The sequence below is a fragment of the Natator depressus genome, chromosome 11, assembly GCF_965152275.1.
Source record: "Natator depressus isolate rNatDep1 chromosome 11, rNatDep2.hap1, whole genome shotgun sequence".
NCBI classification, from domain to species: Eukaryota; Metazoa; Chordata; order Testudines; family Cheloniidae; genus Natator; species Natator depressus.
In genome coordinates, this window is record NC_134244.1 from 76,818,374 (window position 1) to 76,838,392 (window position 20,019).

The 20,019-nt window shown below is 53.5% G+C and overlaps 1 protein-coding gene across 2 annotated transcripts in view; it reads right to left on the reverse strand.

Moving 5' to 3' along the window:
- Positions 1 to 2,507: 2,507 nt before the first annotated feature.
- Positions 2,508 to 20,019, reverse strand: part of COL6A2 (collagen type VI alpha 2 chain) — a 50,178-nt gene continuing 32,666 nt past the window's right edge. Inside the window, exons 26-28 of one of the 2 annotated variants that reach the window (XM_074968209.1) lie at positions 19,085 to 19,537; positions 18,724 to 18,762; positions 2,508 to 4,314 (exon numbers count right to left, since the gene is read on the reverse strand). In XM_074968209.1, the coding sequence (XP_074824310.1) occupies positions 3,707 to 4,314; positions 18,724 to 18,762; positions 19,085 to 19,537 (1,100 nt within the window). In that variant the 3' untranslated portion in view covers positions 2,508 to 3,706. Of the gene's footprint in view, positions 4,315 to 8,338; positions 9,023 to 18,723; positions 18,763 to 19,084; positions 19,538 to 20,019 lie in introns of those variants that run through there. The other variant, XM_074968210.1, reaches the window with a different exon arrangement.

Below are 20,019 nucleotides of genomic sequence, written 5' to 3' on the forward strand. Positions count from 1 at the left end.
TCCCTTTCAGCATGGAAGTGGATCGAGCAGCAGTTCTGACTCGGATTAAGAAAGCGCCTCCCGCCGGCCTGGCTCACATCGGTGGCACATCAGCAGCGGAAGCCAAAGACAGTTTAAGAACGTCTGTTAGTTGGCTCCAGTTCGCTTTTCCGCTGCCCTTTGCTCCCTCTTCGAAATGAATGTCGTGTAACCTTGTGGCTAGTGATTCTCTTCTGTTTGGTTTGTTCAGTTTCTGTCTGGAAGCATTTTAAACTCGTGACCTGGCTCGTTTCCCCTCTGTCACTGAAGAGATTTTCCCCTCCTATGTAACCCCTCTGCCAGGTGGTATCGGCAGCAACCAGGGCCATGGTCGATACCTGAGGGTTCCTCTTCGCAATGCACACCAGAACGGTGTGCGCCCTGAGCCAGATGTCTGGGAAAACGACACAGTGCCCTGGGCGCCTCTACGAGGCCATTCTTCCCCACACGTGAGCCCTGAGTCTGGGCACAACAAACAGAAATCTTGTGGTGAGCGGAGCAGGAACAGCAAATTAACTTGGGAAGAGGGAGCAGTGACTCCAAAGTATTCACAAACAGTATGTGAAACCCCATCCCACAGTACCTTGGGCAGTGTCCTTTGCCTCAGTTTTCCACCCGGCAGTGGTAAAGTCCGATGGCCGAATGGCCCTTTAACATGCCACTCCCCCGTTGCCTCCGCTGCACCCCACTCACAGTTTGTTGTGTGAGGTGAGCAAAGATCCAGCATCCAGGAGGGTGTTTGTGGGTTCACCTCCTGTGCCCCTGTGGTGGGCGAGTGATGCCCTGTGACTGCTGGTCTGCGGCTGCATTGGCTGCTGCCCTGCTGGGTCCTTGGTCCACTTCAGCCCGGTCCTGCAGCGCCATGGCCACCCAGCCCAGCTAGTGGCAATTTTAATGTCAGGCTTGACAAAGTCCTGGCTGGGATGATTTAATTGGGGATTGGTCCTGCTTTGAGCAGGGGGTTGGACTAGATGACCTCCTGAGGTCCCTTCCAACCCTGATATTCTATGATTCTATGATTCTATTTAATCCCAGCTGTGGAATTTGCTGGGGCGGTGGCACCTTTGATGCAGCTGCTCTGTCTCTCGCTGCTGCCTTTGGCTGCACCGGGGGGATCTGAGGTCCCACCGCCAAGCCTCGTTCTTTGTGATTTCAGCTCCCAGTGATTTAAGAGGGGTGGGGGCCTCACTGCTCCTGCATCCACTCCCCAGTGCTCCAGCCCCTCCCAGGGTCTAAGGCTCAGCCCCAGACCAGCTCATCAGTGATTTCAACTCTCGTGGTCACTGAGAAGGGACAAAGACTCTCCGTGGGGTCTATGCAGCTTCATCTTTAATCGCTGGAGGGGGAGGGTCAAATGAAGTCTAGGACCCTTAAACAAAGTCCTTTCTCCCCTCGCCCTAGAAACACCTGACCCCACCCCATCTGCCCATGACTTGGGAGTTACTTCACTACCCCTCGCTTAGTGGCCCCTGCAGCCCAGACACTCACAACCCCCCTACCCCCGAGCCCAACCACGGCCCCCATGGCCAGCCAGGCCAGACACACACACCGGAGCCCAGGGATCCAGATGCTGGGGCCTTGGCTTGCACAGTTTCCCGTGCACCACCCTCTCCTTCCTTCTGGGCATGCTGGGAACTGCAGCTCCTGGGCACCCTCCAGTTCCCGCCACATCCCCGCCCCCCCGGCTTTGTCCTGTATTTGTGGCTAGTGGCAGCCAACATCTCTGCAGCCCATTTCTGTGGGGAAAAATGGAAATTCTGCTCACCCAACATTAATTTCTGCAAAATTCCGCTTTGTGCAGTGGCGCAGAATTCCCCTAGGAGTAATCAGGATACGCTAAGTTCTGCTGCACGTGACTCATACAATAAGGAGAACAACATTTCATCAGCCCACCTCCAAGAATTACGTGAAATTTAACCCAAAACAGCCAAAATTGATCACCTTGACAAAGCAGGTCTGTCTGCCGAGCACACTGGGGAAACAGGTGTGTCTATGGACACGTAGTCTGCTCCTCCGCTCCCCCAGTTTATCCATAGGTGGGTGGGCATTCAGGGTCACTATGGAACGAGGTGGCCAATCCCCAGGAGGTGCTGGGTGTGCAGAGCCAGTCCTTCAGTTCTTTCCAAGTACAATAATCCTAGGCTGGCGGAGAGTGTCCCCAGTGAAGTTCCTGCTCCACTTTGGCTCTGTCCAGCCAGGATTAACATGCTGTAGTGGCCAGGCAGGGGTCAGTGACATGATCTCTCTTATTTGTCTCCCCACAGCACAGAGATCCTATGGAACAGAGGCTTCTTAGAAACAACCCTAGCCTCCCAGTGCTGCTGGGACTCACTCAGGAGTTATAGGGCCTGGGACTTCAGTTGCGTCATGGTGATTTGCATCAGCATGGGGGATCTGGCCCTTTGACTCCACTTGAGATGCCCCAGGTGGAACCTGAGCTCATTTCCCAGATGCACCAAACACACACACACCACACAACAGTTTTAGGGTGGGGTAGTTTATTTATTGATGTATTTTGCAGAGCACAAGCGGAGTCCAGGGCTGGCTGTCATTCAGGTGCCCCCAGTCGCACGTGTGCTCTAAGCTGCAATTTCCTGGTTTCACATGCACACCCTGGGGTGCGCTCAAGCTCAGACCGCCCCGTCAGGAGCCTGGCTGGGTGCTGCCAGCCCCCCTGCACCCTGGTCCTCCCCATGAGGACTCTAATGGAGGTGGTAAATGCACAAGCACTCAGGAGAGATGGGTGATGGCAGCAGAAGGAAGCAAGATAAGGAGAGTCACAGAACAGTCTGGATGCAGGAGGAGGCCAGTGAAATGCAAGGCAGATGTAGGGCTGAATGGGTCACCTGGGAGCATCTGGCTAAGGAATGGTTCAGATCTGAACTTTGGCTAACAGACCAATGCATCATTGCTAGGGCGGGGGACAGGTAACCCCCCTGGTAAGAACAGGTAAGGAGGCAATGGAAGTGCACTTTGCTGGCCACATCAAGACATACCGTGATGCACCAGAGGCAATCTACCCCTGAAGCCCCTCAGCGAGGGCAGGAGGGGAGGGGAGCGGGAAAAGAAGGTGCTCACCAGTGGAACGTGTCAAAGCCTGGGGATGCCACTAGGATAATGAAGGCTCCAGTTACGTTTCTTCTGTTCCTTTTAACTATGAATAAACCTGAGGTCCAAGCTCAGTGCACAGGCCCACTTAGAAGCCGTTGAGCTTGATCCTGGGACAAAGAGCAACAGCAGTGGGGATGCACTGCCCTCAGCATGACGCAAGCTCCACCTAAGAGTGGGGACGGGGGCTGTGGAGCTGGTGGCTGGACACATTCTTGGGGGCCAGAGATGACTCTTCTTCCTGCTGAATTGGAAAGGTTTGCTGCCCCATGGTTTAGCGCCCATAGGATCACAGCGCTCACACACACACTAAGGGCGGTTTAGTTTGCGCAGGGCATGACAAATGACATGGTATGGCTCTGAATACTTCTTTGATCGGTTATAATTAGCACCATTAACGTGAGTGACACTGTTGTTCATCATGAAAATAAAAAAATAAAAAAGAGAGACCGTCCAGAGGGCAGTTTGTACCGACCGCTCTGGGCCTGCCTACAACCATAGAATGGCAAGAGAACAAAACAAACCAAGGAATATCATGGGTGTGTGTATTGGTGACGGGGCACACGCGCATTCCCCTGAACTAACAGATCCACCGAATGAACCTGTCGAAGAAGCCAGGTTGGGAGAGGCTGGCATAGTCCTTCTCCCGGAAGATGGCAGCTCGGTCCCCTAGGCCAATCTTCAGCAGGACATCCATGTCCACATCACTCCCGAGGGCCACCACTGTGGGCATGACGTCCTGCTTCTTCATGGAGTTGATGGCCTCGTTGAGATTCTTGCTGCCCGTGATGCCGTCGGTGATGAAGACGAAGGAGAGCTCGGCGTTGCGCCGGGCAGCCCTCTGCCCGTTCTGCGGGCTGATGACGATGTTGTTGATGGCATGGATGATGGCAGAGCCAATGTTGGAGGAGGAGTCCAGGTACTTGATCGTGGACAGGGCCTCTGAGATGTAGGTCAGGTTGTACGTCAGGGGGAAGAGCACCACCTGCTCTTCTTCGCTGCCATACTGTAGGAGGGCGATCCGTGCATTCATGTTGTCATTGTCACCCCTGGCCAGCGTGAGGCGGCGGGACACCTCCTCCACGAAGTTGTGGGCCCTGTGGAAGTTCACCTCTCCGGTTCGTTCTGAGCCATCCAGCAGGAAGACGATGTCCACAGGGCGCTGTGTGCACTGCGCCACCGCCAGCTCTGTGGGCAGAGGGAAAACAGTCACGTCAAGCCTGGGGAAAAGGAACCAGGGGAGGGCTCCGCCATTTCCTCACGCTGCCTGGGTTGCACGAGAGCGATGTGTTTGTGGGGGCAACCCCCCACTGCTTCCCTGGAGCCCCAATCTTCTCCTCTGCTCCCCACCAGGCCAGAGTCGCAGTCTGAGCAGGGGTGTGAGGCAGCTGAGGAAGGGCTGTGCCATGCAGCCACAGCGAGGAGGGCAATGGTGCAGCGGGAAACCACCCGCTCTGCAGCCACCCCTGGCGTGGGGTACAGACCAGCACAAGGGCTGGCAGACAAAGGAAGCAGTCTCCTTGCCACAGCCCAGTGGAAGGGGAAGCCCCATTCAGTGTCAGAACAGACGAAGAGGGGGCTGACTCTCTTTCTCTCCCTGGCAGCTGTCTTGTGTACCCCATGGTCTGGTCATTCACTGGGGCACTGTGCTCCCTGGGGGCACTGGCTGTTCTGCCGGGTGTGTCTTCGCTGGGCTCCTCTCACAGAGCCCCAGCACCCTCAGGCCGGGGCTGTTGGAAGCGGGAGAGTATAACAAAGCCCTTGTAGGGTTTGAATGTCTCCCTGACACCTCCCCCTGCCCAAGCCCCTCTGTCCCGGGGCTGAGACCTGCCACCAGTCAGTTCCAGCAGGGATCCTGCCCCAGAGGAGCGAGACCAGGAGAGCTGCAGGCAGCTACCGATCGTAGGCGCAAGGGATGACGCCATGGGGGAAAAAGGCTGTTTAGACTCTGCCCGGCCTGCCCCCAACAAGTGGGTGCTTCCATTGTGCCGTGCCAGGCCCCTGAGCCCAGCGGCTGGCTGAGCTGGGCCCAGAGAGCTCTGTCCCAGGGGTGGGGCTGCGGCAGCGTCCGAAAGGGGCTCACCCGTCACTCACCTCAGCCCTGTGCTGTGGCCCGCAGCAGAGAGGTCAGCCCGAGCCTCCTGCCACCCCGTTCGATGGCCGGGCGCACTCAGAGCCAGTTGGAACGTGGGCGTGCTCCCTGCCCGGCGTGGAGGGGCACGTCCGCGGGCTCCCAGCCCGTTCACATTGCACCCACACACCAGCGGGACGTTACTCCACTCTCAGGGCTCCCTGCCCCGGGCTGTGGGTACGGCTGCCCTTTGAGTCAGGGGGATTACACACCCGCCTCTGTGGGGAAGAGCTGCCCCCGAGATCCCTGCTTGGCATGGCCTGATTTCAGGTGAGGGAGGGAGGGAAGGGCCCCCCCTAGGCTGGAGGCTCCCCCAAGGTGGGGCAGGGGAAGCAGATCTAGACAAGCCCCCCATAGCGTTAGTGGTCCCTGGTGTCAGGCTGCTGCCCATCATTTGTCTTCCCAGCTGCCAGCCAGGCTGTGGGTGCAGCCCAGAGGTGGGGCTGATGTTTCTCCTCTCCCGGGAAGGACGGGGGCTGCTTCCATCAACTACCCCACTGGGATGTGACGGGAGGGCTGCCACTAAGCTCGGCAAATCTGCCACCCCCACCCCCGAGGAGCATCCTCGAGGCCCGCAATAGCCAGCCCAGGGCTGGCAGCCTGTGCTCTTCACAGCCAGCTGCAACTGCAGTACGGGTCCATCCCCTGCAGCGTACAGAGCAAGGAGGCTACGGCTGCACCAGGAGCGAGGAGCTGGCAGCAGGCGGCGCAGGGAGAATGGAGACGGTGGGTAAAGCAGATCAACTGAACCAGTGCTTTGCTGCAGAGAACCCTGCCTGTCCCACACCGATAACCCAGCCCGTCCCGCCCACCCCTGCTTCCCACACCGACCACCTGAGTTTACATGCGGGGAATTCCGAGCTCTGACAGAACCACCCACGGCCCTGTTCGCAATTCTCTCCATGTCTTTTTATCGTTTCCCTCCAATGAAGAGCCCCAGCAGCCAGGGAACCCCTTTGCCATTGCATGGTGGGCAGTCTCACGGCAACCCCCTCCCCCTGAGATCATCTGTCCCCTCAATCCCCCCACCTGTCTGCTGCGCCGTGAGGCAGAGGGAAAGACGTGGATTCTGCATCAGAGCCTGCCTGGGGGCTGCTAGGGACTTGCCAAGGGCAGGTTCTCCACTCACGGGCTCAGAACTGCACAGAGATCCTGAGGCTGCCCTCGGAGATACTGTTCCTGTCTTCTGGGACTTAGATTTCTGCTGATTTGTCGTGTTCCCTTTCTGGGCGAGCTCCGCCCAGGAAACCAAACAACTAGCTGCAGCCTGAGGGGGAGGAGGGATAAACTCACCTGGCTAAAACAAACTAAGCTGTATTGACTTAGGAGCCGGTTCAGCAAAACACGCCAGGCCTCAGGCAGCCCCGCAGAAACCAGACGGGATTCCTCCTGGGCCAAACAGTTGTGTGTCTTTGGCTCAGGTCAAAGCAGCAACAATGCTCTGAGTTTAGTGCTTCTCAGTTGCACCCCCGCAAGCTAAAGCCACGGCTCTCTTTAGTGTCACACACCAAAATGGTGGTGGTGTGTGGGGAGGTTGTTCACTTTACCCCACCTTACCTACGTTGATTACATCCAGAGACGGACAAATGGACTCACACTGGTAGGACCTCGCCCTGCTCCCAACCCTTTGCTCAAAGCTCAAGCCAAGCCAAGCCATTCAAAAGCCTGGCCAAGCGTTGTCAGCCCTTTTCTCGATATTTGCCAGCGCTGGAATTCTCCGAGCTCCCTCCCATGGGGCAGGCTGGCAGCAAAAGGGTCCGGCTGCAGAGCAAGAGGGGCATCTGCCCCACCCAAAGCAGAAAATGGCAGATCCCAGCTGAGCATGCCTATTGCCATGCAATGCTCAGCCTGGTTTCACAAGCCCCAGAGCTCTGGCTCATTCTGGTGAAGCTCTCGCACCTAGCCAGGATTTGGGGTGCAGAGGCACAAAACATTTCTGAGGTTTGCAGACTCCCAGTTCCAGCTCCTGCTTCCCACCCTGGCCCCATCTAGTGCTCTGGCAAATGTACCCGCTGTAGGCCCTTGAAAGCAGACGGCATTATAGCCCAAACATCACTGCACGATGGGATGCTCAGTCCAGTTCTGGGTATTTTCATCTGCATATTAACTAATGAAATGCACAAGATAGCTGAAGTCATTGCAATGAGGCTACCTCCATGCCGGGGGCTAGCAGAATTCACCCACTGGAACCTAATATTTGTGCCCCATACTCTTTGGTCTGCTCTTCTGTAGCTATGGGAGAGAGTTTTGAAAGCACAGATAGCAGCATGGTGCCCAACTCTCTTTCAAAGTCAATGGGAGTTAGGTGCCTTTGAAACTCTCCCCATGTGGTCCCTTGGAGCAGGTTATAATGAGCAGGGCTCACACGATGGGACTGTAACCTCTCTGAATCGCGTACACAGCTGGTTAGGAACTTTCCATGCCCCGAATGACAGCATGTTTACACCTAGTGCCTCGCACATGTAGGGTACATTACGGTATTTCAGAACGGCGCAGTCACTGGGGAATAGCTTTTAGCTCCTTGTTCCGACATGTGCTGGATTTTCCTGCCTAGGAGTAGGCATGTGGCTTGCAGGACAGTGAGAAGAGCAAGTCCAGTATGCATACGACATGCAGGCAGAATGACACTCAGACAAAGACACAGGGCACATGTTGAGACCGGGGCAGTTTCCAGCAAAGCCCAAGGGAGACACAAAGGGGGCCCACCCCGAACCGCTCGCACGGCTCTCTTTTCTTTAATAGCACAGGTTACAGCGCAAGTTGAGTGATTAAACGTGATTATAGCAAAGGGGGTAGCGTGGTGGGGCTTTTCAGTTGGGAGCCTGGCCTCTCTCGGGGCTGGCATAACCCAAGGAAAGCCTGGTTAGTTAAACACAAAAAGAGAACACAGGAGAAAATTCAAGGACAATCAGAACAAAAGCTATGTAGGAAAACAGACATGTTAGCACACATCCCTACACCCATCGCTGAGACAGGGCTTGCTCTGGCCCTCAGGTACACATCGGCAAGCAACCTCCCTGATTCAGCCATGGAGCCCAGGTGGGACTGAGGGCTGGGAGGGCCCACGAGGGCTATTTGACAGGCTAGCCTGTCATTGTGGGCTTGGCGTGTTTAGAAGGAGAGAATAGGAGTGTCTCTTCGGGACAGGACAGCTCCTCTGCCAGCACCCAATATTCCCTTAAAAAGTGCTGCAGAGACAGTGGGTGAAGCAGGAGCATCTCTCCTGGTGTCTGGGAAGATGCACCGGGCTGCTCTGCCAGCCACACTGGAGAGAACCGCCCCGCCATCAAATCACTGGCTGGGAGCCACCGAGACTCTCTGGGCTCCTCCTAAGCTCAGTGCGTCCACCATGGTACCCAGCCCCTCCCGGGAATTCTCAAGAGGCGCTGTTTACAGGGAACATTGCTTTTCCCAAGAGCACCTGCTCCAGCTCAGCTGCCAGTCCTGTACACTGTCCCTAGTGCAAAGCTCAGCAGAGCCCCAGCACGGTTTCTGGATCCCCCACAATTTCACTGTGCACTATTTTAAAAGTGTCAATGAACAGGTCCATCCACTCCTGCCGCTCATGTCCAGTGGCAAACTTGGCGTTCTCGGCGGTATAGGCCAAAGTGGCCACCAGCTGGCTGTACGTGCTGGGGTCCTGGATTTCCCGCGTAGAGTTTAGGAACTGGGCGATTGACTCTTTGGTGTAGGGGAAAGGTATCTTGACCTCCTCTTCCATGGGGCGGAAAATAAGTGGGTTTGCATTCCCAGGGTTCCTGTCATCTGCAAGTGAGTGTCAAAAGAATATTTTCAGGGCTCGCTAGCACTGGTGTGTCCCCCACTGCTGCTCGGTTCTCACGTACCCTGCACTGTAGGAAAGGCAGCCAGCACGGGAGGGAGCAGCAAAGACCAAAGCCTGGAAGCTCCGCTGTAGCCCTATCTCACTAAAGGACCAGATCCAAAGTGAAGGGAGAGCTGCTTGCTGCCTCCCATGGGGTTTGGACTGGGCCCTTAGACAGTACTTGGAAGAGGATTTGCAATAAATGTATGAAGCTTCTATACAGCTACTGATGCATGTCCCCTCCTTCCTCCTGCACCTCCCGCTACGGAGAGAGCTGCTGAAGAAGGAAACTGTCCAACCTCCCTCTGAGCAAGGGGTCAGCTGGCAGCAGACAGCAGGGTTTGCCAGGTTGTTTCTGGACAGCTGTCAGAGAGTTTCCAAGGGCCCATCCATGCAGAACTCAACAGGGTGCATCGGGGCACAGCCACGGGCAGCCAACGAGGCATCCACCAGAAGCCACCCCACGAACACAGGCTACATTCCCGCACTGCACTGAGCCGGCCCCCTAACACGCCACACAGCGCTCGTCTGCAGCGGACGGTTGCCTGGGTTGGAAGGGGCCCCCCAGACCCACAGAGATTCACATGCCAGCCTTTACCTCAGCTCAGGTGGGCTCTGTGCTCAGCCCCGCACGCTGAGCATGGGCCCCAAAGCAATAAATACCCTGTTCTCCAGCAAGAGCAGCCCTGTGCATGGGAGGGGCCTGGGGCTCCTGCTAGGCCCCAGCTGCCCTGAGGAGCTGGCAGCGCTGGGGGGCAGAAACCTTTTTGGGCCTCCTATGCCGGTGGGGAGTAGGTGCGGTGCAGCTGGCTCCATGGGCTGCCTCCTCTGGGCGATGGACCCCGGGGCAGCATGTGGTGGAAGAAGTCACTGGGACCCCTCCAGGGCTGGCACTGCAATGCCGAGGGGCTGTGCGCAGGCTGGCCTACCGCTTTGGAGACCTGAGTGTAGAGACATGTTTGTGGGAGATTATAATGCAGAGACACTCCCTCACAGGGGGCAGAAGGGTGAACACAGGAATTTAGAGAGGTGCCCTGCAAATGGGGGCGGAGAGACCAAGCACAGCACTTCACCACAGCCCTCTCTGGTTTGTTTTGCTAGAAGTTTTATTCCTCTCTCATTTCCTGGCTGGCTGTTAAATGAACCCCAGGAGTGTTACATGGCCTGAGAAGTGCCAAATGAGGAGACTGCCTCATTGTGAGGTTAGCTCCTGTGTTTGAAACTGAAAGCAGAGGCGAGGGGAGCAGCAAACAGAGAAGAGCTAAGGCTCGTGTATGCATTTTATGAGCACAACAATAGCTTGACTAGCTTCAGAAGGGGATAAGAAGGCAAAAATGGATATGTCGCAACCTCCATCCAGTCTGTCATTGTCCAGCAAAGTTGCAGAGAACTGGAAAAAATTCAGACAGAGATTTGAATTGTATATAGGGGCAGTTGAGAAAAGTGATAAAGTGAAATCATCGATCTTTTTGCACGTTGTTGGGGAGGAAGCATTGGACAGTTATAACAACTTGAAGTTTGGAGACGGTGAAAGTATGAAGTTAAGTAAAATACTGACTAAATTTGAGGTACGTTGCATGCCAAAAAGGAATGAGACCTCTGAGAGAGACAAATCGTTTACATGCATGCAAAAAAAAAAAAAAAAAAAAAAATGGCGACACCAATAGTAACACGTGGCAGAATTAAGGAAACTTTGGTGAGCTGACCGAGTCTCTGATCAGAGATAACACATGGCCTTTAATGCCACCAGTGATCCTAAGAGAGAGACTGCTCTGCGAAGACTACTTCACTTTAGAAAAAGCTCTCCAGACCTACAGGGCAGCCGAAATGGTGCAAGCACAAGCCAGAGAGCTGCATTCACCAGAAGGGGTTCTCCATCTACTAAGTACAACGGCAGATAGCCGGAACAGGTCAAATCAAAGAGTGGAACCACTTGCTATGAAAACCACTTCTAGCTGAAGGCTGGGGACAGAACGTCATGTCGAAGGTGTGGATCACAGCATGGCCCCGACAGCGTGTTGCCTTTGGGAAACTCTGTCATAAATGTGGGAAAAATAAGCATTTTGAAAAATGCTGCCGATCCCAACTGCAGAAGAGTCAAGTGCATTCAGTTAAGGACAATCTGGTTGAGGAGTTTTCCCACAGACATGCTGGGATCTAGCAAGCCGGTTGAGAGGGCCTGGATACTGCCTATGACAGTGAATGGAGCAATTAGTCCACTGAACCTGGACACAGAAGCTCAGGTTAATATTCTGTCCGAACAAGATTATGAGAGACTAAAAATAAGACCAGAACTGGGACCAACAAAAATAAAAGTAACTGGTTATTCTGGAACAAATATACCCATGAAGGGGATGTGAACTGATAGCAACATGTACAGGCTCCCTTGCATTGTAGTGCCAAAGGAGGAGACACCAACTTTAGGCCTGGCTGCATAGGAGCAACTCAATCTGTAAAACTGCAAGACCCGTCGCTCTCCCTCATCAAGACCACACTGAATTTGATTACGTGGCATTCGTTCAGGAATACTGTGATCTGTTTCAAGAGCTGGATTGCTTGCGGGGTGAACACAGAATCCAGACAAACAAGCAGGTCCCTCCAGTGCCCGTCCCTGCAGGAAAGATGCTATTTGCACTCGGTGACAAACTCAAGGCTGCGCTTGCAAGGGTGGATGCAATGAAAGTAACACAAACAACTGAGGAGGCAGCAGAATGGGTGAGCTCGCTAGTCGTTGTGGAGAAAAGGCAGCGGCCTGCTAGGCAGATGCTTAGATCCCCGAGACCTCACCAAGGCTATAAAAAGAGAACATGTCAAACTACTAACCAGAGAAGAGATTATGGCGCAATTTGCAAATGCTCAGTATTTCAGTATATTGGATGCAGCCTCAGGATTTTGGCAGCTAAAATTAACTAAGAAAGCTCAAAACTATGCGCATTAAATATCCCGGTTGGAAGATACAGATTCTTACGTTTACCCTTTGGCTTAGCTTCAGCATCAGAAGTGTACCACAAAACCATACAGATGATCTATGGAAACATTAATGTCATTGACACCTCAGTGGACGACATCCTCACCTGGGACTCAACTAGGGAGGAACATGATTACAGACTTCAGGATGTCCTAGATGCAACTAGAGCTGCAAACCTCAAACTAACTAGGGAGAAATGGGTTTTAGGGGTTACAGAACTGACTTTTGTTGGGGACTTTATTTCCACCAAAGGTGTAAAAACTGATCAGAGGAAGATTTCAGCTGTTGAAATGATGCCATGTCCCCACACAATGAAAGATGTCCAATGGTTCCTGGGAATGGTTAATTACCTTGGAAAATTCATACATAAGCTTTCTCCCAAAGCAGCGGCTTTGAGAAAACTCCTAGAGAATAAAAATCAGGGTGCAGAACAGGAGGAATCATAGGAAGATTTAAAAACAAACAAACTAATACACGAACCAGTGTTGAAGTTCTATCCACCAGGATGGCCTATTAGAAATTTGAGCAAACGCTTCATAGTCTGGGTTAGGTGCAGCGATTTTACAGACGCGTGAAGATCTGTGTTCCCTCTAAGCTGTGCGGTTGTGCAGCGGCCCAGGAGTGAAACAAGTGCCACACACTTGATGAGCAGAGTCGCACACGGCAACGTGTGTTCAGGTGACCCTCCTCCCACAGTTCTGCAGCCACGTTGCTCCTGCCCTCTGCCTTGGAGCCCCTGGCAGCTGCTTCCGGGACCCTCCTGCTGGCTCTGCAGAGCCCGGGGGAAGAAGGGGGTGCTGATGTCAGGGTGTCCCTCTCCCCTGCTTCCCCCCTACCCACGTACCCCGTCTCTCCAGAGCCGGGGAGGGGGGACAGGGCTCAGGAGCAGGACAGCTCAGCTGCTGTAATCTGAATCTGAGCCTTCTGTTGTGAGTGCCTTAAAAAGACACGGCGTATGGTCTCTCATAGACTTCCCCAGAACCCAGCACACACACACTATGTCTCTGTGTGTCAATCTCACACACACAGTCTCTGTGTCTCTCTCACACACACACACTCTCACAGTCTCTGACATACTCATCTCCCAACACGTACTTGTGTTGTTGTTTCAGAGGAGCAGCCGTGTTAGTCTGTATTCACAAAAAGAAAAGGAGGACTTGTGGCACCTTAGAGACTCACCAATTTATTTGAGCATAAGCTTTCGTGAGCTACAGCTCACTTCATCGGATGCACAGTATGATGAAGTGAGCTGTAGCTCACGAAAGCTTATGCTCAAATCAATTGGTCAGTCTCTAAGGTGCCACAAGTCCTCCTTTTCTTTTTGTGTTGTGGTTATTACTTCTTGGTACTTCTTGCAATGCAGAGATAGTCTCTGTAATTTTATTCTTTCAAAGTGCTGTTATTTTAGTTTGACTGATCTGTGCATTTCATAATTTTATTTCTCTCTTATGCTTAAGTTTAATTCTTTGAATAGTGAGTTCTTAAATGCCTAACCTGTCCTGGCTGGAGTAAATTATCCCTATGGTAACTTTTGAAAAATAAATATTCTATGTAGGTTTTTCGTTTCTACTGGTGGCGCACATCCGCATATTACCTCGGTGCCCGTAACAAAATTCATTCCACACATGGATGGAAAAAATTAGAGGGAACATTGGTGAGGACTGTTGGCAACCAGTGTCATATCCAGCCAAATCACTGACTGAGGTAGATACCAGATACACACAGATCCAGAAGGAGCTTTTAGGAATATTGTTTGCCTGTGAGAGATTCACTCAGTATATTTATGGCCAGACAGTGGAAGTTGAAATGGACCACAAGCCCTGGATAGTGTTATTTCGCAAACTGTTAAATGACTGCACCTTAATGAGTCAAAGCATGACGATAAAGATGCAAAAGTACGATGTGGTTGTGACCTACACTCTCGGTAAATTCGTGTTCACTGCAAATGCACTTTCCAGAGCAGTGGCTCCCACGAAACCAGAGAAGACTTTAGAGATAGAAATGCAAGCCTAGGTAGATTTGATTGTAAAGTCAATTCCCATAGCTATCAGGAAACTGCAACAAATCAGAGGGGACATGGAGAGAGATGAATAATTGGGGATCCTCAAAGAAGTGATAATTAAAGCGTGGCCTGAAGAAATAAGCAGTTGCTGTCCAGGTATAAGAGACTATTGGAACAGCAGACATGAACTTTCCGTGCTAGATGGGGTGGTTTTCAAGGGCAGTAAGGTTGTCATTCCAGTGAGCTTCTGAAAAGAAATGCCACAGAAGATCCACGAGGGTCGTTTAGGAATTGAGAAGTGCAAACAATGAGCACGAGGGGTGCTGTATTGGCTGCGGATCAATCATGACATTACTAATGTGGTAGGAAACTGCTTTTCCTGCTTGAACAAGCCAAGCCAACAGGCAGAGCCACTGAGATCTCACCCAGTTCCACGAAGGCCTCATGAGAAGGTTCGTGCTGGCTAATTTACCTGGCAATCAAAGGATTATTTAATCGTCACAGATTATTCTCTGTAGCCAGCAATGTGCACACTGGACAGTACCAACAGTAAGTCAGTGATAGCTGGCATGAAGGGAATCTCCTCCAGACATGGAATTCCAGATGACGTCTTTCGTGCAGATTTTAGGCAATTTGCCCTAGATTGGGATTTTCATCACAAAACATCAAGTCTGAATTATCCCCAATCAAATGGACTTGTGGAAAAGTCTCTACAGACAGTAAAGAACTTTATGAAAAAGGTTTTTGCCAGTGGGGGTGATTGGTGTAAAGTGTAATTGGTTTACCGAAGTGCACCTCTGGAGAATGACTTTTCTCCAGCTGAGCTGTAAATGGGAAGAAGGCCCAGATCTAAGGTACCAATCACTGATAACTTGCTGAAAGCTCATATCAATGAAACCATATGGAAATGAAAGAAAAGCAGAAGTGGAAGCAGAAATATAATTTTGACATAAAGGCCAGAGATCTCCCATCTCTTAACCCAGGTGACGGGGTGTGCCTGAGGAATCACACCTCTGACACTTGGAGCCAAAGGGGTTCCATTAAAGAACAACAGTGTCCAAGGTCTTATGTCATCCTGATAGACCAGTGGGACACATTTTGGCATAACTGAAGGGATCTACGAGTAATCCCAGAAAGTTCCAACACATTGACAGCTGAGGTGGACTCTGGCATTTCCCATCTGACTGATCCTTTATCATCACCAGAGAAAGGAGAAACTGTCAAGGAACAAGAGAACTCAGACTCTAATGAAAGAAAAGACTGATATTGAGAAGATTGGAGAGGGAGCTTAAACATCCTGAAAGACTCAGAGACTTGCTAACCTGCCTGGAGAAGGGGTAGTTGAGAAAAGTGAGTGGTGAAGACTCACTCCAGAGTGATGTGCTGGTAATCTCTAGGGAGAGGACACATTGGGTTTATGGAAATGTACTAGATGGGTTGAGAATTTAATGCAGGTGTTGTTAGATAGTTGTTAGCTATTAATAGATATGTATATAAAGAGTTAATTTGTTTTTTTAAGAGGGACGATGTAGAGACATGTTTGGGGAAGATTATAATTTAGAGATGCTCCCTCATAAGGGACAGTGTGATAAATACGGGACTTTACAGAGGTGCTCGGGAGGCTGGGGTGGGCTCGGGAGGCTGGCCTCACCTCAGATGCTCTTTAGTTTGTTTTATTACAAGTTTTATTCCTTTCTAATTCCCTGGCTGGATGTTTAATGAACCCCAAGATTGCTACACTGAGGCCAATTTCCACCCTGCCACAGACCTGCCTGTGTGACCCTGGGCGAGACATTCAGCCTCCCAGTGCCAGCCCCTACCTGCCCAGGGTATGCCAACCCTGCCCTGCCCTGGGGCCAGGGGAAAGCCATTAGAGACTGCGAGTGCCTTGAGGCCTGCTGCTGACATGCGCTCTGTAAGACCCAGGGCTTGGCATTAGTGGGGGTGGGGCTCCTTGGCGTGCCCCCGGGCCAGGCCTGTTTGTGTTTGGCTCCAGGCCCTGGCTGGCCACTGACCCATCTGAGGGGCGGGTGACACATGCACATCTCATGTACCCCAGATAACAGGCAGCTCCTCAGAGCTCAGCACGGACCCAGCTGTCAGCCACAGGGCAGAGAGCTCAAGGTCAGAGTGGCTCTGTCTAGCAGAGCCCACCACAGCATTGCAGCCACGTACAACCAAGCCCTCAGCTCGCCTATGCTGCCCGTCGCTGGGCTCCTCCAGTACAGCTGGGCTCCTCCCAGCTTTGGCCACGGCCCGGCTTCCCAGGGCCAAACCCAGCTGGACCTTGCCAGATGTCACACACAGCCTGGCAGGGAGCCAGAGCCAGGACAGCGCTGGGGGGCACCCGGGCGCCCCCTAAATCCCACTCACTCCCCAGCCCAGTGGGAATTCCACCCACCCAGAGCAAAGCGACACCCACCCGTCACCGCCAGGCCTACGCCTTCTCGGCCACCGCTCCCGAGGGGAGTCATTCTACAACAGCCGTGTTCTGTGGGTGCAGGCTGAGCCCTGTCCAGCCTAAGGCCTGGGTGGGGGAATTCCGCTGGGGGACCCTTTGAGAGTCCCCTGTCTCCCCCCAGGGGGTTTCTGATCCAGCCCTGTGCAGTGCAGGAAAAGGGAAGTGGTTCTAAGCGGTGCCGTACCTGGCGCGGGCAATGAGAATGGCCGAGAGCTGCTGTGTGACGAAGGCCACGTTCGCCCGGGCCCGGGGACTCCGGATGGACGCTTGGCCCAGACCGAGCAGAACCCGAACATGCTGCTGTTCCAGCTGCCAGCGACGCTGCCCTGGCATGGTTCCTCTTTACAAATCAATCCTGCGCCCATGGCACTGCTCCCACCCCACTGCCAGTCTGACCTCGCAACTAAGCACAAGCAGGGCTCTGAAGCAGACGCCTGGCGCAGCCTACGACAAAGCAGCGGCTGGAAGAGCAGGCTGCTGCATCCCTTGAGATCTCTCCAGACCCAGATTCAAAGCAGCTGGGTAGGACTCCATCAGACGAGGGGCTGGAGTGCACCGTCGGGGGGAAGGTGCCGCATTCGGGGCTAGCCGTTCAGCTCCGCAGCGCAGGGTTAAACCTGAGTCAGCGAAAGGAGTCAGCGGGGTTTGCACAGTCCCGACTGGATATTCGTGCACAACACACAGACTGACCCGACTCTCAGGTGCCAGGCACGGCTGCAGCAGCAGGCACGGTCAGCGCGACGCACAGCAGCAGATCGGCAGGAGGGGAAGGCGCCCAGCTAGCCCCTCTGTGGCCTGGGACAGCAGGTTGGCACTTTCATCACAAGGTGGAAAACTCCACCGTCTTCCCTGCTCAAGGCTTTGCCATCTCTCCCACCTCCCAGCAGTCCTTGGCCAGTCTTCCCCAGAGAGGGAGGCTGGGCAGCCTGGAAGAGGTTTCTCTCTAAAGAAGCTTGCACAGTATTTTCCCCAGGGCAGTCGGGAAGGAGAGCTCCCTACACATGGCTTTCCAGGACAACCCTCGCCATAGGGCATGGCCCGGAGCTCCCTGCAATCCCTCCTCAGTCTTGCACTCCAAATTCACAAGTCAGGGCCCCCAACGTCATGAGACTGGCTGAAAAATCACGAGATTTTAAAGAGCTAAGAAACTGGGATTCTTTTTCTTTCCGTCTGCTTTCCCAGCCTGCAGGGGGCCCGTTTTCCAGCCTTGCTCCACAGATTCCTTTTTAAACAAGTCACTTTCCGGTCCACGTAGGTTGAGATCCCGCAGTCCCCTGACTTGTGGAGCGGAGGCTTTCGGAAAACAACATGGTGAGACTCATGACTAAACCACAAGTATCGGCAGCACTGCGTGACCTGTTGTAACCCGCACGACTCGCATATCGCCAAACACCGGGTCTATGATTAGATCGATAGATATGGAGCGGGAGGTAATATCTGTTATTGGACCAACTTCTGTTGGGGAAAGAGACAAGCTTTCAAGCTGCACAGAGCTCGTTGGCAGGTTTGCAGACAGAGAGACATTGCACTTTCTGTGCTAGCAACAGTAGCTGAGGCTGGAGTTTTACCACTTAACAGGCAGAACGTGGTCCAAGCACCGGGATCTGCACCAAGCAGCACCTGCCTCTCTTACCCCACAGGGTTGTCCCGCCCCATCACACAGCCCCTTTGCACCCTGCTCCCCAACTCGGTGTTACTAGTTCATTTCAGTACAGCCAGTGTGAGCCAAGTCTCCGCTGGAAGCCTTCCAGTTCCACTGTACTGCCCGCCCAGCCCCAGGGAATGCCCGGTGCCACACTGAGACCTGCAGGGCAGGATTTCCAAAGGGTGGGGAGTTTGGCTCTGGGGGTTCGGCTCGTCCGATAACAGACAGGAACCATGTGAGCAGTTCATTCCTGGATTTGGATTCCAAGCCCTGCCAGGTCCCGTGGGCATTTAGGATCCGAGGTTTAGGCATCTCCACTGGGATGAGGAGAAGGGAGAGAGGGCTGAGCATGGCTGTACTGCACACACGTACCCGCCTGTGGACAGCCCTCAGCCAGACAGGCAAAGCAGGAAATTGGGGCCTCTCTTGAGATAAAGTGACAGCCCCTTTCTCTGCCCCCCCCGGGGTATTGCGTGGCTAGAAAGGCTGCCGTTCCCCACCCACCCCACAGCCCATGACACTACTGTGCGGCGCGGAAGATCTGGAGCCGTTTGGCATTATTTTTACCTGTTTGGCAGGGCAGTTCTGGGCAGACGATCTGTGGATCTGAAACGAGAATAAAGGAGCAGCTAGCGAGATGGCCTCAGCAGCAGGCCAGGCCTCTCGCCCCATGGTGGGCGAGGACACACACCGGGGTGGGTGCTGCCCATGGGGATCTGCTCTCCATGGATCCATGGGGATCTGCTCTCTGGTTGGGGAAGAGCCGGTTGTGCTGATCTGCATTAGGGAGATGCGCTCTCCAGTGTAACTGACCCAACCACATGCATTGGCAGCCGGTGTTACCGCGCTGTGTGCTGCATACAACTGACCAACTCGCACCCCAGCCCTGGCCTCGCTCGGTGACTGAGCCAGGGTGGCAGGTGCAGACCTGGGCAGAGGACGTCCTCCATGTTGTCAATGAATTCCTCAGCCACCAGCTCCGAGAAGAGCCTCATTTTCTGGACGCGCTGCTGCTCGTTGCACGCAATGGAGCGCAGGGTCTCGTCCTGGTCTGGCTGGTTGAACATGTCTCCGATGCCGATGGCGTTGACGATCACGTCTCCCTGGCAGAAGGCCTGGAGGTTGTTGTCGTCGTCCCGCGGATCGTGGCGCCCGTCTGTCACCACCACGGCAAACACACGGGCTTTCTCTCGCCTACTCTCCTTGATGAGCTTGTTGTAGGCAAACTGCAGGGCGGAGGGTGTCCAGGTGCCCCCAGCGATCCACTCCAGACGCTTCACCGCCTCCTTGAAGTTGGACAGCGAGTTAATGCGCTCGTCGTTGAGCTGGATGGCCTCGAATGTCCCCTCATGGCTGTACTGCACCACCCCGACCCGGGCACCTGCAGGGAGACAGATGGTCACACCCCGCCATCCTCACTCCCCTGGCACCCTCCCGCAGCTAATTGGGGTGTGTTCCCTACGCAGGGCACACACTGGCACCACACTATAAATGCCAAATTGTCTGGGGAGGGCATCATCACTCCAGACCCCTGCATGGCAGCATCACATGTGACATCATGACACTGCCACGCTGCGTCATGCATGCCAATGACATGCACTAGTGACGAGCACTGAAAGACAGAATGGTTTCACACGGTCAAAGTGCTGACACGGTGTTACAAAACAACGGGGGTTAAAACAAAATCCAGACAATTCCAATTCTCTCAGGCTCTGAACAATAGAAAACAACCTGGATTTTTGTATAGAACAATCCCTAATACAATAATAATCTAAAACACCAATCCCTTATTGCTGTTCTAAAACACAAATACAAAGCTAAAGAGCACCCCAAATCATATTGCCTTACAGTTTGAAATGCTCC